The 17,480-nt window shown below is 35.7% G+C and overlaps 1 protein-coding gene across 1 annotated transcript in view; it reads left to right on the top strand.

The window, feature by feature from the left end:
• The window catches only part of LOC135695276 (uncharacterized), a 39,693-nt gene that overhangs the window by 16,569 nt on the left and 5,644 nt on the right, over window positions 1-17,480 (top strand). The window contains exons 27-49 of the mRNA XM_089109622.1: window positions 325-392; window positions 994-1,051; window positions 1,850-1,912; window positions 2,220-2,326; window positions 3,294-3,393; window positions 3,708-3,805; window positions 4,283-4,396; window positions 4,904-5,017; window positions 5,542-5,635; window positions 6,012-6,086; window positions 6,834-6,886; window positions 7,195-7,279; window positions 7,943-8,077; window positions 8,436-8,582; window positions 8,841-8,939; window positions 9,668-9,783; window positions 10,549-10,687; window positions 11,522-11,575; window positions 12,107-12,187; window positions 12,667-12,719; window positions 14,563-14,697; window positions 15,562-15,637; window positions 17,122-17,182. Coding sequence (XP_088965748.1) covers window positions 325-392; window positions 994-1,051; window positions 1,850-1,912; window positions 2,220-2,326; window positions 3,294-3,393; window positions 3,708-3,805; window positions 4,283-4,396; window positions 4,904-5,017; window positions 5,542-5,635; window positions 6,012-6,086; window positions 6,834-6,886; window positions 7,195-7,279; window positions 7,943-8,077; window positions 8,436-8,582; window positions 8,841-8,939; window positions 9,668-9,783; window positions 10,549-10,687; window positions 11,522-11,575; window positions 12,107-12,187; window positions 12,667-12,719; window positions 14,563-14,697; window positions 15,562-15,637; window positions 17,122-17,182 — 2,125 coding nt within the window. The remainder of the gene's footprint in view (window positions 1-324; window positions 393-993; window positions 1,052-1,849; window positions 1,913-2,219; window positions 2,327-3,293; window positions 3,394-3,707; window positions 3,806-4,282; window positions 4,397-4,903; window positions 5,018-5,541; window positions 5,636-6,011; window positions 6,087-6,833; window positions 6,887-7,194; window positions 7,280-7,942; window positions 8,078-8,435; window positions 8,583-8,840; window positions 8,940-9,667; window positions 9,784-10,548; window positions 10,688-11,521; window positions 11,576-12,106; window positions 12,188-12,666; window positions 12,720-14,562; window positions 14,698-15,561; window positions 15,638-17,121; window positions 17,183-17,480) is intronic.

Here is a 17,480-nt window from a genome sequence, read left to right as displayed (position 1 = left end):
GACACGAATTATCTTTGAAAGTTATCCTGAATTGATTCTGAATGAACTGCTAATCAAAGAAAGAACCGAAAAAATACACTGAACTTCCTAGTAGTGTCAAAAAATCTGTAGCTTTTTATAGTTTGCAACTGTGAATAACAATATATTTTGAATATTTGACAGACCAGTGTCATGTATATTGTTTTGTCAAAGGTCTCTTAATTTTTTGCATCTTAAGTTGAGACAGACCTTACCCAGGTTTTGCCAATGCCCAGCTATTTCTGTCTGATATAAAGCTGTATAAAGCCCTTCCTTGATTTTAACGATTTTTCAATCATCTTTTAGAAAGCATTAGAGGATTTAGACTACATTCTAAATTATAACACAACTCACGTTGGAGCATATCTATCAAGGTTGATTTTCTTTACAAATGTTTTCAATAATTACCTGTCTCTACTTGACCTAAGATATAGAATTTTCGATGTTAGAACAGGTGCATCTTAACAAGGGTCAAACCTTCTATTTAGCTATTATCTTAAATATTATTGCGTTCGTATAAGGTAACAATCAAAACTAAGAATTTAGATGCGCATTGACCCGAGAAAAAAAAATGTGCGTGATCTGATAAAGGCAAGGCATATTGTAAAAATACCTACCTTATCCATCTTAATGAAGAGAAACTCCTTTTGTAAACCCTCCCTCCTCATTACCAATCGACCCCTACTTCTTTTATTTATCCTTGCTCTTCCAGTCTCAATGCTTCTCGTTCTTTCCCTCTCTACCCCTCATCTAGTGGTAAAATTTTACTTTTTGACAAGATACCATTGTTCACAAGCTTGTATTGATATTTTGTCGTTTTTATACAGAACTCAGACAACCAGTTTTTTCCAAATAAGTCAGTTTTTTAGCACTTTTGCCCCATTAGTTTCCCATACTCTATAACTTCACAGCTACCTCTTGGCTTGCATGTTATTCTTAACCCTCCTGCACTGGTAAAATTTCTCATTTTCGCAGAGCTGAGCTCTACAAGAAGAAAGGAGATTTCACGATGGCAATTTTCAACTATTCCCAGGTACCAGAAGTTTTCATCAGATCAAGAAATATGCTCCGATATCACTAATGATTTGCTTTTTACCTTAGATTTCTTTTTAACATCATTAATTAGATCTATATCATTATTAGCCCTAGAATTTCTGCTGCTTTTTTTTAATCTTTAGAGAACTTTTGTAAATTTTGAAAACAAATTCGTCTAGGAATATCGTTCGACTAATTTTTGTTCTGAAATAAGGCCCTCTTTTCAATCCATATAAAAAATTATTGGATTCAACCTTTAACACGATATCATCTTAATTTTACATTATATCGTTAAACATTTTCGATTTACATTATGCTAATCAACGTGCATGAAGAGAAGGGAGAACAGTTTGGCTTTTCACGATATAAATTCTGATGCGTAATCATGTAAACAGAATCTTTGCCATGTGCATAGCTATCATGGTACCAGAGCCTCAAAGGAAAGCCGAGTCGAGCAATAAAAGAGATGAGTCGACCGATATGCTTGTTTACTCCAAATCGAGGTTCTGTATTGTTTAGCCTTGAGCCTCTCTTCTCTCATAGCCAATTCGACCCCACCCTTTTACTGAGGCTCTGGTACCCAATGGAAGCTGACAGAAGAATTTTGCAAATAATGAATAGCTCTTCCTGAACTTTTTATAGGTTTTTTAGTATTTATTTTTCTTTAGTATGTTTTTGATGCATATTTCACAAAATTAAGCAAAAGTTTTGAAGTTGTGCTGTTAACTTTGACATTTTTTGAAAATATTTGCTTTTTAAAATTGTAGATAGTGGAAATTAGTATTTTACTTTTTAGGCCATAAAGCTACGGCCAGGAAACGCTGACATTTATTACGAGAGAGCGTACATGTTCCAGCAGGTACTTTGTCTTTTTTAACCTAGGAAAATCAAACAATGCTGTACATAATTATGATGTCACTTATGCTTTTGTTTTGTAAAGGTCCTGCCCACAGTTCTCCGTTTTCATATGAGAAAGGTTTAAAATGTATTCTTTCTTGACATTGAAATCCTCGGCCTGTCCCTTCTGAGAAGGCCTATGAATCCGTCATCTAATAGAATTCATACGATCAGACTTGTTGTGTTGTTTCGATTAATTGTGCACAAGGGTCCACAATTTTTTGTGATATAATTGTAACGCACTTTGGACGTTTGTTTTTGAATTTCAGCGTGGTGATATTCTTCTTGCGCTGGAAGATTTCAAACAGGCGAATTCCATACTCCCCACCAGAACAGAGGGCATACGTAATATCGGGATCTATCATTTTGAAAACAGGTAAATGCTGCTTCTACAACCATGGACAGGACTATTTAGATAAATAGCCAAACACATACCGCGTAACCTGTCCAGGGGTGTCGAATCAGAGAGGCCTAGGGGTGCTTATGAAAGCAATCCTTTTGTATTGCTTGTAATATTTTGGAGAAACATGTATGATCGAAAACACTGTACGATCTGTTAGGATTTTAGTGTATCTTGTCTTTGTAAAAAGTAATGCTCAAATTACACTTTCAAGGGAAATGGAGTGTACCTTCGCTTGAAATATGCAAACAATCTTTTCTGGTACATTATTTGCGTGGAAATGGAGTGGTAAAATGGTGCCTTTATTAAGATATGATAGGGGTGAAATAATAGTTATATATATTCTGCAATTTGTGTGAATAAAGATAAGATTTTTCATTGGTCATATCTCAATCTCTAGATATTCTATGGTCTTCCTCCAGTTTATGTTGTCAAAGTAAACTATTTCTTAAGGTATATTTAAGGGTGTCGTAGATTTTTTTTGTCAATATCAATTTGTCAAAATTTAGCATGAACTGATTCGTAAGATTGAGCACTTAATGCATGGTTTTACCTTGAGGTGCAATATGCCCCGATGACTACAATGCTCGCCATGTCTACTGCGCTTAAATTTCGCATAACTTCAGTAGCATTACCTTTTCCCCTTTAAGCAATGTTGAGTAACAACAGTTTCAGAGCTTGAAGTTCAGCCAATGTAACTCTATCAGTTAGGGTAAGTAATAGGCTTTTCAACCAACATGTTTAGGGTAGGGGCGGGGGATATTTCTGTATCTTACGACTGGAAACTTTTATTTCGTCAAAATCTTTCATTGACCGCAGGGTTTTCCATGGTTTTTGGCAAGGTTTGTAGCCGAGGCTTCAAACTGCGTATTTAGTTAGTCTCATAAACATTTATAAAACTTTCAATTGCAATTTTTTCAAATAAACCAATTTATATGTTTAGTTCTTGGACAGCAGCAATAAACGACTTCACAGCATTGCTGACTCAGGAGCCATATAATGAAGAAGCGTACACTTATCGTGGCAGAGCATACTCAAAATTGGTAATGCTAGCAATCTATAATTTTCAGTTTTGTTTATTAGTTCGTTATTGTCAGCAGTACTTTATAAGTGTAGTTGAAGTGGCCTGAACTTCAGGATGTACGCCTTTTTCCAACCCTAACTTACTCAATTCAATTTCATTTGCATTTCCCGTGCTCCTCAAAAGTAGAATATATCAGGGGTGGAATTTATCCATTAGGAAATAAGCCAATATTTTATATTTTATCAAATTGTGTCATGATATAGCAAGCACTGCTTTGCTCTGTTGTTGTCTATCAGGAGATTTCTAGTAATATTAAGAACCATTTTTTTCTAGTCCATGTTTGAAAATGCCTTGAAGGACCTCTCCATTGCAATTCACCTTAATCCTAACAACATAACTGCTTTCTACTTTCGAGGCTGCCTCCTTCGCAGGTATGTAAAACTACTTTAAGTTACATTCTTTAAGATAGTGGATATTTTTCTCTCTCGTATATTTTATGCTTATCTAGGAAATTTCACTTCACCAGGACATGCCTATTAACCTGTGATTCTATTTTGTCTGTCTGAACGTATCAGCTAGATCAAATGTAATAAATAGGAGATTACCACGGATGAAATAAAAGGGTAATAAAGATTTCGATGACTTTTGGACAGAGCATTAACTGCTTTGGTGTTTTTGTTACCTGCTTCTCCTAATTGAACATATATTTTTCATTTTATCCGTTGCATATATAATGCATGTCAAATTTATTATAAGCGTATGTAGCCATTTTCAGATCGTTGTAGAATATACTTAGTTTGTTTCTTTCCCAATTTTAATATCTCAGACAATAATTTCCACCGGAGAATTAATACAAAGATAATTAGATTCTGTATTATTTTACTTACATTATGATTTCTTGCGCAAAGATGTTCACAGAAGAAAGCCCTTCAAGATCTAAGCACTTCAATCTTACTGGATGATACTGTGGAAAATGTTAATGCGTATCTTCACCGTGGAATTTTATATACAGAAATGAAAAGGCAAGTATTACGATTATTTTACATGCTTGTAAAAAGTTTGTTCTAGCAGCGTTGCATCTTTTTTCTCTCTAGATTTAGGTTAGAAGCTAAATCTTCCTGGTTGGTCAACACTGAACTATTCAAAAGCAGCGTATATCTTTAGATTGTTTTTATATTTGGTGGTGAAATTAATGAAGAAATAGTTTTCTTTCAATATATCTTCTGTGCAGTAAAAGCGTACATTAAAGAAGACTTTTAAAAAACTGACACCTCCAAATAGCACACAGGAGCGGACAGATCCCTGTGCCACTAACTTCCAGACAACATGCACCTCCTAATAGCAGACACCTTCCGAAAAATGCCCAGTGCATTACAAGCACGTTTTTTGTAATTGTTCGTACGTACGTACAATCAAAGTTTTTGTATATATTTTTGCTTTAAAAAATAAACAAATTTTTTTGCAATCGATGTCTCTTGAAATTCTATCTTTGCATTCTTCGCCTTGATATTTGATTTATCGTTGTACAGATGGGAAGAAGCAATCTCTGATTTTGAAGTAGCCATTCGTTTGGATCCACGCGTCCCTGCTGCCCATGTCAATCTAGGCCTGATTCAAATGACAAAGATGAACAACCCACATATGTGAGTAAATTTTCAAGTGATTGTTAGTTTTCGTTATTGTCATTGTCAACAATAGCTACTGAGATTGCCAGTTTGATAAAGCCCTGTATGTCAGAACATCAATTCTTTTTGTATCATCAACTTTTTGTCCTAAATATTAATCTTTTATTGAGTCTTTTAGATATTTTTGCAACGCTGAAGGCAAAACGTACTATTATGATAGGTCAATATGCAATTTCAGAGACACATAACCTACAGTATCTCAAACATTTCCTTTGAAGTCCTCTATTGGTATCTTGGTACATTGCTTGAGAATGAAATTCTAGAAAGTATCAATCATCACTCTTTTGTAATTTAGATAGAGAGACAAAGGTCATCCCAGGCATTTTTTTGCAATTGAAATGGTCATTTCAAGCTAAGACAAAACACTATGAGAAATTAGCGTGTATTGTCTTTGTCTGTGTTTTCTCTGTAATGTTCCAAAACCTAATGACATCTTTGTGTTTTCCATACCCCCTTATCATATTCATTTTATCTTATTCTAGGGCTATAAGACGCTTCAATATTGCAGTCAGAGTCGATCCGACATATGTTCGTGCCTATATCTGCCGCGCAGAGGCATTCCAAATGCTGAACAGTGTATGTCCTATCCGATTTTTATACTTATCCGAGTGTATGTTTGATTTCGATTCAAACATCTTATCTTACGACGTAGAGCAAGGGTGTTGGATAGAATTTATTACTTTAACCAGCGTTCCTTTGTCAATCCCCAATGTCCAAGGTAAAGTTTATAAGGTAGAAGTAAGGCCAGTCGTATCCCCTACCTTGATGGTTAAAATATTGTTTAGCACTGTTCCAACAAAGTTTAGTTGAGGTTTACCCAAGGTTTCGTGAATTCAACTACCGTCTCTGGGAAATGGATTTTGTATTTTCCTCTACATCTACGTTCTGCGTAAGACTTTTTATTGTGAGGCCTAGACGAGCGCCTATCAAATAATCTTTTACCTTACTGCAGAGGCGAGATGCAATATTCGATTACACGAGAGCGATTCATTTGCGACCAGATGTTATAGACTACAGAATGACAAGGGTAAGGAAGATGTCCATCATCTAATATTGTTCAAAATTATTTTAATCCCTTTAAGAAGCATTTGATAGAAGCATTTTATTTCACCTCTTTTGATTTGGCTACTCTTTGTTGCTTTGCAAACTTTGTGGATAAGAAATTGTTTTCTTGAATGAATGGTTTCTTCATGTTTGATTCATAATAATCGCAGAAATCTTTTGCATCTTTGGTACCTCTACTGTACCTTAAGAGAAACAAACTTTATCAGTCTTAGCCTACTGAAAATGTTAAATTCTGGGTAAATTGATAGAAAAGAAAGCCTGCAAGTTGGTCTACAATCAATGCCAAAAGTACTTGAAACGCTAAGCAATTCTTTTCGCGGATAATCTTGTTTCCGCACCCCCTTTCCCCTCAAACAATGTTGATAATTTAGAAAAATATCATAGAAGTCGCGGAAGAAAGCGTTCTTCCTAATCCCCTACGTCGTTTTGTAGAGTATTGACTGTAAACCTAACTGTAAACCAACATTGTTCAAAGGGGGGGGGGGGGGGAATGGCCACATTGGAAAGCATTGCTCGATTCCTAAGATATTCATCTAAAATTGTAGCTAGGTAATACGAAGCAATTATATTTCACCATACCACCTTTGATCTACTACTTTCTACCTGATGTTTCATTATCTCTTCAATCGAAGATTTCTGAGACAATCCAGCAAAGTGGCAACTTGTCACTGGTTGTAAAACTTTTATCAGAGCGTCCGTTTTATTGCAGGGAAAATTGCTTATGGAAGAGGGGCAATTTGAACTAGCAAGCTACCATATCAAGTAAGTTTGCGTGAATTGCTAACTTTTTTCATAAGTTACACCAGGATACTGGTATGATCATCTTCTAGGAACTCTTTATCTAAGATGCATTTTTTAGGTGTGATATTTTTAGCAATAGCTTGCATTGACAGCTTCTAATGCACCCGCAGTCCTTGCTTTGCAACTTCAAGGACATTTTCTCTTCAACGCCATTATACCTACCGTTAGTCTCCATCACACAAGTGCTAGCCAAACGTAAAACAATTCAATTACGTCATGTTTGCACTTATAGAATGGATGTTTAATTTTTTCTTCAATCTTTATATCAGGCAATGCGCAGCTATGTCCAAGGGGAGTGGCACATCCCCCACTCAACAAGCTGCTGTGTATGCTTTTCTCCAGAACTACAATCAGGTTTGTTTATAGACTTGTCTGCCCGCATTTCTGAATCACCTTATGAGTAAAGGCAAATACAAGTACTTAAGAAAATAACACATTCGGAGCTTCGATGAAGGAGCATTGCTGCAGTGAAGACGTATCGGACCAGCCTTTCAGGAACAATCGTTGAGTTCTTTTTGAAGAGCAAGCAACTGTCTGCTTCAGTGTGTCTATGTTTAAAGATCATTCTATGCGATTGTTTTATTGAACGTCTAGTTAGCTTAGATTTATTCACATCATCTCCTAAAAATGGGGTGGCTTGGACCTTTGAGCCTACCAAATCTTTTTTAAGGAACAAATGGCCAAATTTACATCGCCTTATCTGTCAGAGTTCGGTGAAGAAACCGAATGAATGAACCTGACTGATTTTATGCTACGACTGAATTATGATTAGATTAAAGAAATCAAATTATCTGCTTGTAGTTTTTCTTGTGGCCGTCGAGGTATTGGCAGTTTGATACTTTAAGGTTTTCTTTTATACCTGTGCCTGAGCCTGATTTTTGCTGCTGAAACCAGAAACGAAGCAAAGAAATAGAAGCAAAGAGCCCCTTCTCTTAAAATACTTTGACATTGAAGTGTATTCAATATATGAGAATTTTGAGGTAGCATTGCTGTAAACAATTGATAAATTTTTTACAGGCAATAGAGATTCTTGAAAAGACTGTGAAAAGTAAACATGTCCCACAACTATATATCTTGCTTGGAAAAACAAAGATGAAGGCTAAACTATTGAAAGAAGCAATCGATTGTTTCGGAGAAGCATTAAGGCTCATGGTAGATTCTACTGTTTTCACTTTATCTGTTAGATTTTAAATGGTAAGATGGAGCTCAAATTGGGGGATGCATCCCAGATTAAATGCTTTTCATACCCTATGGGTGAACACAATTTTTAGACAAGTACATCATTATCAAGGCCCTTCGGTTTGTCTGCGACCAAACCATTAAAATTTTTCAGGGTATATGTATGTTGATTTCGAGAGATCCGAAAAATCCATTGGAGTTCCATTCGAATGATGTTCAAAGTCAAGAGAATGAAATTATTGTACAGGTTGTGAACGTTATTCCCTCTTATATATTCATCTTATTCTTAATATTTATTGTAATTTCGTTGTTTGTTAACTTATCATTCCAGAAACCTTGGGACCCTAAAGCCGAATGGCCGTTCCCTGCCGCGGAAGTTTATTTTCTGATTGGGATGGCGTACACTGATTTGGTAGACCACAACAGCGCGCTGGATGCTTTCAATAATGCATTGAAAATCAATCCTGAATATTCTGAGGTACTTATTTTTGTTTATGTCTTCACTGCAATACCATCCAAAAGGCTTAGTACACCAGCTAAGGCTCTGTTCACATGATACCGGATTCATTTCATATCGGATTCACTGACCCAATTCGATAACTTTAAATATGTGAATATTGTTCTACTCTAACAACATTCCTTTATCATTTTGCTAATTCATGCAGAATAATTAACAATGATAAGATCCTTCTACTTACTGAAACTTTCTCATTGCATTTCTTGAATTATCGTGTAGTGCTGTTACCAGCGAGGCCTGTCCAAAATGAAATTACGTCATGCAAAGGCCGTTCAAGACTTCAACAGAGCCCTGGCCTATAACCCCAAGTTTTTTCAGGTGTGTTTATAAATGTTTACATTTTTCTCAGAATCTGAGTAGTGATTATTTTTAAAGGCGATGGTGGTGTAGCCAATCAACGTTCCAGTAGCTTGATCTAAACCAATCAACTTTCAAATAGCCTGATCTAAACCAATCAACATTAAGTAGCTTGATCTAAACCAATCAACGTTCAAATAGCTTGATCTAAACCAATCAAATCACAGAACTGCTGGATTTTTGTCAGCATTTCATAAGCAGTTTTAACTATTGTTCGTGCTACTGCATTTTATAAGGACGCACTGTCTTTAAGTAATAGCTGAAATTATGAAAAAGCGCGTAGACATTGACTCAAAGCCGAAATTAACCACTTTTGATTGAACTGTCTTCTAGGAAGTGTCTCACAAAGCTATATTTTTACACTCACATCTGTCATGATAAAGTCTCTAGTTTGCTGTCGACAACGCATTAATTTCTTTACCTTCTTTTTCAATGAAACTATGTATGTATTGTAATAATATGATTTTTGCTGTCTAAAACTCTATATTAACGAAAAGATCTCAATACTTTAACATGCTCTAAATACTTTATATTGTGTATTTTGCTCTTGACTTTCCTCTTAAATATTGGCCAAAGCCAGCACATGGTTTGCCATTTGAAATATCCATGATAGATTACCGGATATAGATCATCTACGTAACATTTAGACGTAACGAAGACGTTTTAAAATGAGATGCTTCTTCTCCTAGGCTTATCTAAGTAGAGCAGAATACTACGGCATGAAAGGGAGGTTTGCTAAAGCTATACTGAATTGTAACGAGGCTATCCGCCTGAAACCGAAAAGCATTAGGGGATATCTTTACAGGTAAGAGTAGCAACTATGCACCTTCTCTAAGACAAAATGTACGCTGTACTAAAATGCAAAAATCGACAGAAAACAGTAAAATAAAGTGCGATTATTTTCAGAAGAGACCCTGTGATTATCTTTGGGTGAGCAATATTGATTTATAAAAAAGACTGAATCGGGCTTCTTTTGTGACCAGACTATGGTCACCAGAGTGTTGCCATCCGATAGAAGTGCCCCAGACCAACCCACGCGAGGGGAGGGCCTCAACTGTCTCTCCTAGCAATGTTTTTGGCTGCTCTGGCTTTTTCAGCATTCATACGCAGAGCATTGCAGCTCTCGCATATCCATATCATTCAAGTATTGGTTTTGAGAAATGGCTTCCCGATTTAAAGTTTCGCACATTCCTATTCAATGCACTGTTAATAATCAAAGGTCCTTTCTTCCGACTAAAGAAAGCCTTTTTTGCTAATAGAGCCTCGTTTGTGGTTAACTTTGTTGGCAAGGGTCAAATCTAAGGGCTACCGATGCGGCAAATGCCCCAGCATCCCTGCTAGAGGGTCTCAGTTCGAAAAACTCAATCATTGAAGGCTATAGTTTGTTTATTACCCACCTGATCTCAATTGATAGATAAAGATTTCATTCTATATTTAATACTAGCTTATATTTTGTGAAGAAACAAGTATAAAAATTTTCAAAATGTAAATTTTCAAGTGTGAAATTTTCAAAATTCATCAGCATCTACCGGCAGAAATACAAAGTGAAATAAAACGTGTTTTTATTTAGAGGTGCGCTAAAATACTTTATCAAGGCCTACAAACTGGCTGTCAAGGATCTAACGGTCGCCATAGCCATAGATCCAAGCTGCAACTTGGCCTACTTCAATCGTGCAGTTTGTTATCAAGAAATGAAACATTATCAAAAGGTTTGTATACTTCTCTTTTAATCTTTTCCCCTAATGCTTGTTTGTTATTTCATTCCATATGACACCTCAGATAGGAACTTAATTTTATATTGTGGTATTTATTTTTGTAAATATGATTACGAAACTTGAATATTTGCATGTTTTAGACGAAATAAGCTGTTGTACAGACGCAACATGATGGTATCCAATTTTGCCATTGCTATTTGCACCGAAAGCGCAACCACATCTACATTATGGTTTCGTGGATTTATTTCTTTTGCACCTTAAACCATCAGTGCTCACAATCTGCTAATTTCCAGATCTGCGTGAGATCTCCTTGTCAAGGGCGGACCCCAGTACTTTAGAGGACAATGGTCTTTTGTTCTAAAACAATGGGAAATATGACGTCATCTTATTAAAACAATAGGCTTGCTCCCCAATATTTGACCAAGTGTCTGCCCCTGCTCTTTGTATTGTTTGCTACCAAGCTTCCGAAGGTAGTTTTGGGTCACTGAGAAGCTATCATTATAAAGCAGTGTCCTGGTCCTTCCTCTCGATGAAACATCACCTTGTGATTGCTACGTCTGAAATTATAGAGAGCTGGCGACTCTCCCCACTCTGGGTGAAGGTTTAGTCATCTCAGGGACTCGAACCACGGACTCTTAGGTCTGTAGTCAGCGATCCTAACAACTTAGACATCCTCGCACCTTGTATTCTTAGATCCTTTTTGGGTTGCCTGCAAGCAGACTTTACAAAAGAGAGTTGAGTCGTTAGTACGCAAGCTAGTCTTGGGTTTATGCTTCAAGACATTTGTGCTTTTGAATCAATCATATATTTTCTTCTGTTCTTCAATAGGCATTGAAAGATTATGGAGTGGTATTGCTTTTAGAGAAGAGAGAGAACATGAAGGTAGATACATTTTCTTTGGCAGAAGTCGAGATCAAACAACGTCGTTGATACAAAATATGACTTGCTTGTACTTTTGACAGTACCGTTCATCCGCAAGTAAGCCCCGCGGGGACTATTTCAACCGTAGGGGAGCTGAAACGAGTGGTTGCCTTTAATATTGATATTTAAGCTGCCATGCCAATGGTTCATTTTCGAATTCTTTTTTCGCTTTTTTAAACTTCACCGTGAGAAAGAAATCATTCTGCATGTTGATGTTGAGAAAATAAACATTGTGAAAATGCTTCGTTTGATTTAGTTCTGCATTTTTCTCAAAATGTGTGTTTTATCATGAACTAAAATGATTTATTCCAACAATTTGAGATGTTAGATAATGGCCTTTCAAAAGGGCGGGGGCCTGCTAACAGTTTTTGTATTTTAGGGTGAGAATCTTACTCCTATATCATGAAACTTTGTTGATTGCCTAAGTCTAATTTTTCTCAATTTTACAGCCAGGTTCTTCTCTATCCACATATTATGACTTTCTCATTTCAGGTTCTTCAAAATCGTGGTCTTTTGTACTTGGAAATTGGTGATCTCCATAATGCTCTACAAGATTTTTCAACGGCCTCAAGAGTATGTGCATTTTTAGTCTGATATTTTGGGTGAAATAAAGGGGGACCATCGTATTTCGTATGACTGGAAACCAGCAAAACATCCTTTATAAATTTGTTTGGTTTGAAAGGAAAAAGATTATAGAACCTCCTTAAATTATAGAAAGAATTACGATTTTTGTATTGAGATGTCCGTAGTTTCTTCAGCTCATTTAAGTGATTTTCCAGTTGGAAAAAGCGTTCGAATCTCCATGTAAACATGCCTCGCGAAAATTAGATTCAAAGATCTTAAAATAAAAAGAAAGCAACACGAACTGGAGAGCAAGTATTGCAGCTTTGATACGGCTGTGTTCTAGCGCAAACATTTTCAATAGTTTCTAACAGGTTTAATTTGCATTTTCATTGAATTTCACTTTGAAATTAAGGTAATATTGCTATATCGACCACTTACCGTTGTAGTAAGCCGCATCTTGATTACATTCCTCAATTTAACAATTACAGCTCGAGCCGAGAAACCCGAAAATTCACCATACGCTTGGTATCTGTTACCACAGGTGCGTATTCAGAAATTTCTCTTGTAAACAGTTAATCTCATTACGATTTTATTCGTTCTCGTCCTATTTAGAATTATCAATCGATTTTTTAGATAGGTCATCTTGTTTTTAGTTGCAGCCTCCAGAGCCCACGGATTTGAAACGAGAAAGTCTCCTAAGAGAAGTGGGTTACAAACCCTTAAGGCTAAAGCTTTAGTCCCCTCTCTCCCTTCCCAACTATAGAAAACAGATTTGCTTTTGGCATTTCCTTCATTGGGGCAGCCTAAAGCATTTTAGCCACTTCTCTGGTTCCGCCCCGAAGCAGTGCTATCTGTCAAAGACAGTGTTACCCAAAAATCCCAAGCAATAGTTTTAAAATGGAAATTCTTTTTGAACAATCTTGCACCCAGGGTACTTCTGATAAGAAATTTTTTGCAAGGAAAGGTATCTATTTTGTTTTATCTAAAGGGAAAATCATTCTTGGTTTTCCAGACGTTAGTAATTTTCCATTGAAAATACCAAATATTCAGTCTTTACTTGTAACTTCTTTTGAGAGCATTTCTCTCGGCTCCCTCAATCCTTGCCTACTAGATCCTTGTCAAATATTTGTGTTTTTTCCGCGGTTCCTATAATGTCAAATGCTTTTATTTGTTTTCATTTATGTAAGGAAGATTACGTATATTCAATAGCTTCAAACATATGGATTTTCAATGTGCCTGCTTAAAAACAACTGACCCTAATTACATGGATTGACTAATCTTTAAGATCCTATATAAGAGAGAAGAAAAAGAAATACCTCATAACTTGAAAATAGGTGTTGAACGTTGATTTAGATTCCCCTTTGAGCTAGGCTATCATTTCATGAAACAGATCGCATTTCATTAAATTAGAAACGTGCCTGTTTGTGCAACAATGAAACTCTCTGTATGCATTAATGTAACTCACTCTCTGTATGCAACAATGAAACTCACTCTCTGTATGCAACAATGTAACTCACTCCCTGTATGCAACAATGAAACTCACTCTCTGTGTGCAACAATGAAACTCACTCTCTGTATGCAACAATGAAACTCACTCTCTGTGTGCAACAATGAAACTCACTCTCTGTATGCAACAATGAAACTCACTCTCTGTATGCAACAATGAAACTCACTTTCTGTATGCAACAATGAAACTCTCTGTACGCGCCATTAATCGAATTAGCCTAACTTCCAGTCTCCTCTGATAATTTGCAAGTGTATTTTTTTAAATTAAATTAACTTCAAATAGCGAAATCCTGTTGATATATTAAACTTTAATAACAACACAGCCCTTGTGGTTATGATAATCGCTCAATTTCAACTTTGTACACAGTGATGATAGGAAACTAAAGGTCAAAAGGATTCTTGATAATTTGATAAACTGGAGAGGAATATTTGATAATTGTGGCTCTAAGCTGTAATTTTGGCTATGCCTTTCTAAATTAGAACAAATGATATGTCTATACACTATATACTAAATGATATGTTTTTGTTTTTTAGATATTTTTTTATATCACCTTAAATCATGAATAATTATCCTACATAATCCTATATAATCCTTTATGATCCCAGTGAATGTTTAATGGCCACTGAATATTTCACACTTCAGCGCTCTTGTCTTTCTTACTCAAGGTTTCATAAAATCTATTTACAGACATCTCTCTTTAATCTTATAGTTTCCAGATCCTAAAGTAATATTTTGTGTCCTTTTTTTAAGTTATGCACCAGGTAAGTTAGCGTTCCTAGTATCACTAACTGTTGCATAATCAAAATGGAATAGGTATCACGTTTGGGGTAACATATACAGTGGCCAGTGAATATACAGATCTTCTTTTTACAATCAGGCTTGGACTAATCCGGGATGCTGTATCTTGTTTCACTGATGCTTTGAAAACAGACCGGTTTTTCGTCGACGCTTTGCTAGGCAGAGGAAATGCGATTATTGACTACGCCACAGCAGAAAGCACCACGGAAGCAGGGTGCGTATTTTTGATTTTCTATATTTTCAAACTCAATTGTAAGGAGTTTTTACCAACAAAGAAATGCAGTTTACGTTTATCCATGCATTGGCTCAAAAATTGATTCCTGTTATATAAAAGATTCTGGAAACAATCAAGACATATCATTCGATCAAAATATCGTACGCCTTTGACAACTTCCTATTGCCTTCTTTTAAAATCTCCCAAAACCTCTTGAAAACTCTCTATAAATCATCATTTGAGTGGATAAAGTAATGCAGCCTACAATAACATTTAGTGAGATGTAAACCTAGACGCAGGCAGGATAGGATACATATATTTATAAGATACACTTGTATCTGTATAAAGAACAATGTTTCATTATCTGTTCCTCTTCAATTTTTAACTGGAAGGAAAGAGTGCAATATCTTAACATCTTCTGTTTTAGATTTTATGAAATTTCAGAAGAAAGATAGTATATACTGCAAAAGATAAAACCTTCATTATTTAAAAAAGAAAATACCTGCTATTTTATTTTTTGCTGTTTCAATTTTAATTGCATTTTTAATCTAAGAAAAGTTTTGATATGACAATATTTGTTTCTATATCTGTAATCTAACTAATACATTTTAGGCAAGCACTAGCTTTCCCATGATTGGTATTGCATTGATGATGATCAAAGTGTTGTTGTTACAATGCCTAATTTGAAATATGAGTCTCAATTCGTTGTGCCTTCTAAAATGTATCGATAATATTTTAAGCGTTCTTGAACGTATTTTCTTTGAATCGTGAAATATTAAGCTATTAAAAATGCTTTTGTGACGTTTTTCGGTTATGTTTTTCTGATGTGTTCATATCAATAGCGATCTCTGCGTTTTACTCTAGACGGGACTTTCTTCGTGCTTTACATTTGAACCCTAAGTGTCTGCAAGCACGTGTTAGCCTAGCGTATACTTTACAGGTAAGTCAAAATATTGTATTCAAATGATTTTATGTGTTCATTGATTGCCTGTACGATGAGGACCGTCATCAGAGTCCGTACTTCAATTAGAGCCTGCATTTCTAAGGTCAAATGGTAGAATCAGATAGAATTATGGTATTTTACATAAATTCTTGAGAAATTTGTTTTGATTGTTTTTCTTGAGATTTTGCCCTAGTAACCTATAGCAAATTTGAAGCATCCACATCTTGGCTGAGTATTTAATCCAGACTGGATTTGAGCCATGCGAACAAGCTAGATCTTTAAAGTTTTGTTTCCCATATTCTAAAAAATATTATAAATGTCTTACCATCTCAACATGCAGTGGCAAGGTGATGGTATTTAGTGACCTCTGAAAGTGTTTTTCTCGCTTATAAACCTGGCAACTAAAACGATGCTTTTAGAGATGAACAGTTTCTGGTTGGGTCAAAAGACCCCTATCACTTTTCTGCTTAAACCTTCTTGGTTATAGAGTTACGCAGCATTGCTATCTGATAAGATAAATTTATTGTGCAGCATTGCAAAAAGTAGTATCGTTGCAGGGCCCCCGATGACAGAGGACCAGAGGGCCATGGCCCCTCCCCATTCTAATTCAAAACATAAGAGCTTTTTTGCAAAATCTTTTCTTATCATTATTTCATTTGCCCTTGCCTCCCTATCGCAGAAAGGACCCCATTAGATATTTCCAATAACCTGACTTTTTCTCTTCTCAATCTCTTGCTCAGTACCGCACAGAATTCCGTGTCTGCAATTACCGTACGCAATATTGAATCCCCCTCGAACATCCTTTATACTTCTGTGGCTTTAAGCTGAATTAATACTTTTTTATTGCTTCTAATGGTCTTGCATGCCCACAAACTCATTAACAATTTAATAATTCGTATTGTAAATATTAAGTTGGTTTATTCTAAAGCAATTTTTCTAAATCTCATTCGTTCTGCATGTCATCCGTGCAAATTTCTGTCAGATGTAAACGGGAATACTATTTAACTCTTTAGAATGCACCCATAAATTAATACAAAACGGAAATTTTTAGTAGCAATAGATTACTCTATTATATGTTGTTAAATGACCATGTTGTCTGTTGTTAAACGAATTACTCGCTATCACTACAACTAATGATATTACTAAGTGCCACCTTAAAAAACATTTTCATCTTTACTCGGCCTCATTTGCGTACAGAGGGGTGAGGGAGGCCTGAATCGGTATTTTGTAAAGGGAAAGCTGATTATAAACCTCTTAGAAAAATATCTTTAAATTAGCAAAGTGCCCGATTATCGTGTTTGATTGCGCACTATCATTAGAGTGAGACAAATTTTTATTAAGCAACCTCCATAAACCAACCAGCTGTTGAAGTCTCCCCATTTTCCCTAAACGAAATGCGACAAAATCACCTTGATCAATTACCTTTTCAGATCAAGCTGACAAAATAACCTTATTATTATAAAAAACAATCGTTTTTTTAGGTTCAAGGAAGATTTAAAGCTGCCTGGATCCAATTTACGAAATGCATCGAACTTGATGAAAGTAAGTCAATTTCTTTTATTGACAAAGTATTCATGCGATCTTTATAAGTAAAAATGACATAAGTAAGACTCTTTGCATCTGGCCCCTAGCGTATGCATTTCCGTCTCCATAAAAAACATTTTGAAATCACAAACCGTTAAGTAGGTGATCTGTTAAACTGCTTTTCTTTATGTTGCCCCCTTACATGCAGCTCTCTCTCAAAAGATTTTTTCCTGCTCCTTCTTTTTTTCGTATAAAGCCCTCTTTTTCTGTAGTTTTTAATTGACTCTGACATCAATAAAGTTCTTGTTTTTGCATT

Source organism: Rhopilema esculentum, chromosome 2 (assembly GCF_057945365.1).
Source record: "Rhopilema esculentum isolate cy_ngs chromosome 2, ASM5794536v1, whole genome shotgun sequence".
Lineage (NCBI taxonomy): Eukaryota > Metazoa > Cnidaria > Scyphozoa > Rhizostomeae > Rhizostomatidae > Rhopilema > Rhopilema esculentum.
This window is presented reverse-complemented; position numbering and strand designations above follow the sequence as displayed.